The sequence below is a fragment of the Rhea pennata genome, chromosome 7, assembly GCF_028389875.1.
Source record: "Rhea pennata isolate bPtePen1 chromosome 7, bPtePen1.pri, whole genome shotgun sequence".
NCBI lineage: Eukaryota > Metazoa > Chordata > Aves > Rheiformes > Rheidae > Rhea > Rhea pennata.
In genome coordinates, this window is record NC_084669.1 from 824,052 (window position 1) to 830,051 (window position 6,000).

General features: G+C 38.5%; 1 protein-coding gene across 18 annotated transcripts in view; it reads right to left on the minus strand.

Moving 5' to 3' along the window:
• The window catches only part of JAKMIP3 (Janus kinase and microtubule interacting protein 3), a 47,843-nt gene extending 47,412 nt beyond the window's left edge, over positions 1 to 431 (minus strand). For all 18 annotated transcript variants that reach the window (XM_062579633.1, XM_062579636.1, XM_062579634.1 and 15 more), the window contains exon 1: positions 297 to 431. In XM_062579633.1, the coding sequence (XP_062435617.1) occupies positions 297 to 431 (135 nt within the window). The remainder of the gene's footprint in view (positions 1 to 296) is intronic.
• Positions 432 to 6,000: the final 5,569 nt, after the last annotated feature.

A 6,000-nucleotide genomic window follows, 5' to 3' on the forward strand; every position in this document is an offset into this window, starting at 1 on the left:
TGAGTTTAAGGTTAAACTTGCAGCTACCTTACCCAGTGACCACAAGCGTGTGTAGAGCAACACAACAGTCAGAAAATCCTTTCTTAAACTATGCTGTGCATACACTAGCAAAATTAACCACAGTACCTGGCTAGTTTGCCAACAGTTCTAACTGTCTACTTGAAGAAAGCTATACAGCAGATATCAAAAGTGGTTCCAGCTCATCCATCGTTTTGGAAAGGTGAATAGCGGTTAGAAAGCAGAAACAACAGATTATCTTAATTTTAGTTAATGGGGGAAGAAAAAAGGATGCACACCTTACTCTTTTCTTGTTGGAGCTCTATTTGAATGTCTGTGAGTTTTGCCCTGAGCTCTTCATTGGCAGCTTGCAAGGCAGCTAAGGCATCAGGCTTTTCTCCCTTAGCTCGGATGCTGGCACCCTTCTTTGACATTGTGAGACAGCGTGACGGGGAAGGGGAAATCCCAAGCAGAGACCCCTCTGTTCCACTCCTCGAGGCTTCTCGTCCTTGCTTCCGTCCCACTACATTTTCTTACTTGCCTAGAAAGAGGGAAATCACGTAACTGCTGTGAAAGTGCCAGAGTTGAGCAGGTTCCACAGTTAGCCAACAAGACAGCAAGATTTGTTTCAAGTGTTTTCAACAGAATTTAAAGGTATTTCACTCAAGGTAATTCTTGTGATCACATGTGTATATAACCAGTAGTGCACCATTTTCAAACAGACTTCAATTTACACAGGTCAGACAGATTATACTAAACACTTCTGATAATGTTTCATAGGAAAGGCCACATGACACAGAAACAGAGCGTGCCACAAAGCATCCCACCCATTACCATCTGGAGACTACATTAAGGGTACAGAAGACCATTTCAAACATGAACTTTAGAGCCATTTTTTGCCTTACATCACAGTCTGTACACAGAGAGAAGGAACAGCAGGCAGCTGAATACCATACATTTCAGGAAAGAAAGAGGCATGCATAAATTCATACAAAAGTTAGAGTGGCTCTATCCTAACACGAAATAGGGGCTGGACAGAGCTCAAGTGTAATAATATTTTTGTTTTCATCAAAAGATTTGAAGTACAAACCATAGATTTTTTGGGGGGGGGGGTCACTTCTTTTGCATGCAAATTCATTTAGCGCAGATGATATAGATGTTCTGGAGGGACATCCCCTAGCACTATCACGGCTTGCAGAAAGCACCAACCAAGAAAACAATTTTCAATACAGGCAGAATGTTCTTACGCTCTTTAAAAAATGTCTTAGGATAAACAAAGTTTGCTTTATTCAAAGTACTGTTCAGAAATTCACAATGAAAATAATAAAATTAGAAGCTACAGAAGCAAGCAGAGATTATACAAAGGCAATAAGAGCATCCCATAGAGGTATGCGTGATGCATCAGCACAGCAACTTAGATAGATAAATATATATGTATACATAGGTTTATCTGAGCCTGACATCAAAGTAGATGTTTTATTCACAGTAAGAGGTTTTGGGTTAAACCAGAATAAACAGAATTGAGATAACCAAATTCATTCTGTTAAACAGTGAAGAACTGATTTGGTAAAAGTAGACCCAAACTCAAACAATTCCTATATTAATATAGTGTTGGGCTCTAGTCTAACCCATCAACTGGGATCCATTCACAAACTACACAGTGTATGTATTTCATAATGATAACTTTAAATTTGTCAACAAAACATATCCTATAATATTAAATACATTAATTTTTAGTTCAATATTCTCCAACAGAGACTTAGCCCAAGGATATTTAACAACAACATTTTGGAATGGGTAAGTAAACTAAAGTCTGTAGAGACTGTGCCAAAGGTAAAATATTGTATTATCAATGAAAATCAAAGGTCTTTTATAATCAATACTATTAGGGACAGAATATTAGAGTTATTGATATCCTTGCAAAAAAAATCTATTCTGAGTTAGAAAAAATGTCATCTGGAATTGATCTAGGATTTTTTTTTCCTTCATATTCATTAATATGTGACTGTGCTGCTTCTTTTAAGGTTAAATTTTTTACTTTTCTCCTCCCCATTTCATCTTCCCCTACAAATATCTTTCAAAAGCACTCAATGTTCACAGCAAAAACATCACGCCCCCTGACGAAGCCTCAGATAACCTCTGAAATCTCTCCAGAGCACTCTTATGAAGGTGTACCCTAATATTGAACACACAGAGAAAGCGTACCTAAAAGCCTGACTCCTTTCATCGCTCCCACACACGTTGCTCTTTCTTCATACTTCCAACCTTCCCTCACTCAACCAGAGAAAGATTGTCTCTGTGGCCAGCACTTCTTTCCTGTTTTTAATTAAAGAGTCTATCTGGCTCTGAACCCTTCCTTTTAAGTTACACATGAACATGCATTGACTCAAAGTTACATTGTTGAGTAATTTACTGTGGAACAGGGAGAAAGTTAATGTAGTGCCACAGGATACAACTAAGGTCTGAGCGCTAGACAAACTAAATACTGAATTGTCCCTTGTCCCACTGACTGCAGTTGAACTCTGCCACATAGCACATACAGCAAACACAGATTCACTCCAAAGAATTCTCAATCTCAAAGAGACAAAGACAGATAAAAATGGGGAGGAATATGCTATTTTCTATATGCTTATGTCATTTTTATGCTGCATGCATCCCACAGTTCAGAAAATTCTATCAGAGTTCTGTGTAAAGCAAAGTAATGGCACATTAATCAAATTAAGTGTAATCCATGTGGTCTGCTTTGTCCGCACAAAGATGAACTTCACTGAGGTTGTCAAAGTTTGTCTGTATTTGATTTGAGTCATTTCACATAGATGTAGATGCAGAAAGACAGTCCGTTAATATTATGATGTACTTGATCACTGGAAATTAAACTCTGCGCTGAGAAGTCATAGAATCATAGAATCAGTAAGGTTGAAAGGGACCTCTGGAGATCATCTAGTCCAACCTTCCTGCTCAGCAGGGTCACCTAGAGCATGTAATAGTCAATAGGAAGCTGATCAGCTTGCTCTCTGTTCTTCCTATCATCAGTATTTAATATTTATTACTAGCATGAACTGGTTTAATTCAATAGAAGCTTAAAGTTCACATGAAATTCTGTGCAAAAGGCTGTGTCATAGATGACCTGTGTTTATTACCAGTCAGTAGAATATTGACATAGTATGGTCCACCCTAAAAATATGAATGTTCCCTCAATGTTTCTTTTATACTTCATATACTTTCTGAACGATCTTTTTTTTATAGTGAAATTGCTTTATTAAACACGAGGAAAAGAGACACTACTGCACAGACTGAAAAATCCTAAGTATCTGAAACACTGCCAGTGTTTGTTTTTATTCCATTTTCACCAGTGCTTGAATATGAGGCTCCTGTCTGTATATTTCTGAATGTCTCTGATATCCAGTGCTTCTCGATTCATTCTTTTGTCCCTGAAGGAACTACTAATGTTTTCCTTAATAATTAGCCCATCCAATTTTCTACAGCAGTAGGATTAAAGTAAAATCATAGAATGCTATTTTGAATTTGATTGGGTGAGAAAATCCCAAACCTAAAAAGCAGATATTGTGCTAGAGTTCATTCTTCTGCAGATTTAAACCAGCATTTAGGCTGAGCCAGTGACATTCTCTTTAAATACACAGCCATTTTCAATGAAGATTTCCATTCTTCTCCCATGGAATCCCCTTCTTACAAAATCATGTAAACATGCACGCAAAATCATACATACACACATAAAATCCACAAAATAGGAAAGATGCTTAATTCAATGCTTTAAATGAAGCATGATATAAAAGTGTACTTATTATCATGCAGATAAGTATATAGTTCTTACGAAAATACCACATATTGAATTTGGGATGACACAACTGGGTGACAAAGGAAAGGGGACAGAACTAACTTTCAAATTCTATAGATCTACATCAGGGAACGGGGCATGGGAATTGCCATCGGAAAAGGCCTTTCAACATGGCATAGCATGCTAAAGCTTTAACGAGATTTTCCCAAAGAAAAATCATCTCCTTTGCCAGGACTAAAAATAATAAGCCTGTTTTAAGAAGAACTGCACAAAAATTACCTGAGGGCTCTTTTTAATTAAGTCTTCTGGAATGAAAAAGGACACAATGATAAAATTTGAATGTAGCCACTAATAACACCCCAGGATTAAGAGATCCTAATAATAGGAATTTGATTATCTTTGTAATGACCTGATGGCCCAAATATCCCTAATATCAACCAGATCTGCAGAACAATAGAAAAGCTGTTCTGCACATCACCATCTCAAACTCAAGATCTCAGGGAGACCAAGAAGGTTTCTCAGAGGAAGACCTTCCAGCAGAAAACCATGTTTCCAATTTCTGAACGTAAAAAATGGGTCTATGAGTTGTAGATTTGCTCAGATAAATGGTGAAGTCTGCTGCAGAAGAGATTATGGCAGTGTTTCAAAGTGCCTTTAGAAATCAGCAGGGAAGTAGGTGCTCTGGTCAAGAAGTGGCAGTACCTATCAGTGATGCTATGGCTACATCTATTCCTGAGTATCTCAAACCTCAAAGCTGCCCCAGCAGGGAAGCCTATGACTCTCTGAGATGGAAAAGAACAACAGAAAAAGAAATAGTTTCTGCCTTCACTGCATGTGCTGTCCTGACACACAGCATGCTTCACACTTTCTCTCCCTGTAAAAGAGGGACCAAAAGGTATCCATCTATGCCAAAGAAGTGAACGTGGGGAAACTAAACTGGGTGTGAGGACTGGGAGTTTCAGTATTACTAAATTCTCACTTCAATGATTTAACTCTAATTTTACTTTATTTTACATGAACTGATAAATATGTGAGCAGTACAAAGATCTTTAGTTAGTCTAAATTAATAAAATTCCACCAACTTCAAAGATATTATGGGAACTTACACTAATGCATAGATGGTTTTGAACTTCTAAGCATGAAAAGACTAAAATGCATTATGAACAACATACATTATTATAGACCAGCCTTATTTATCTCTCTCTGGGAAATCAAGAAATATAACTAGAGTTGCTATTTACCTGCTAGAATGTTGATTCTGAAGACAAAGCATCAAACCCATCTGTTACTAGGAGTTAAAACAGAGAGCTCATATCATGAGAAAGTAACTGCAGGGTTCAAGGCTCCTCACCAAAATATCTCAAACAACCAGATCCTTCTGGATGGTAGAAGGGGAAACCCCCAAAGCAACAGTTTTATTTTCAAAAATTGCTGACACACAGAGGACCTCTCCAGTACTCATCGTCCTATAGCTCATAATGGGATTTAGAGTCATTGGCCCAGCTGGTGGCTGTAAGATTGTCATTCCCAGGGATAATAATGGGAAATCATCCTGGATAGAGTAGGGTGATTTTCTAGTGGCAGTCATAAGCTTCTTGTGTATGCAATTGGACAAGCATCATTATTTGAAGCTACAAAAGGAGGTTTTTGTATTAAAAAGCCTTGGTCTTGCAATATACAGAGACAATGGTGTCTGTTGATGTATGTCTGTGCACACAAGTGATTAATGCCATCTGGGAGCTGAGGGACAAATGCCCTCAGATTAAAAGCATATTGCTCCCAAGTCGTGGATAGCAGGGACCATCATTAACAAGATCCAGCAGCATACCGCTCAGCTCCAGGGAATCATAGAATTGGTAAGGTTGGAAGGGACCTCTGGAGATCATCTAGTCCAACCTCTCTGCTCAGCAGGGTCACCCAGAGCATGTTAGACAGGGTTGCATCCAGGTGGGCCTTGAAGATCTCCAGAGAAGGAGACTCCACAACCTCTCTGGGCAACCTGCTCCAGTGCTCTGTCACTCTCACAGTGAAGAAATTCCCCCTCATATAATGAGATTCTGATATGGCTGTTACGGGGGCTACAGAGACAATTATGTCTGCCAGCCTTTAATTAATTAAAGCTATCGGTATCAGTTTGGGCAAGGCCTGCATAATTCTCCTGACAGTGTAATTTTAGCAGATATCGCTAATGGCACTCTAAATGTTGG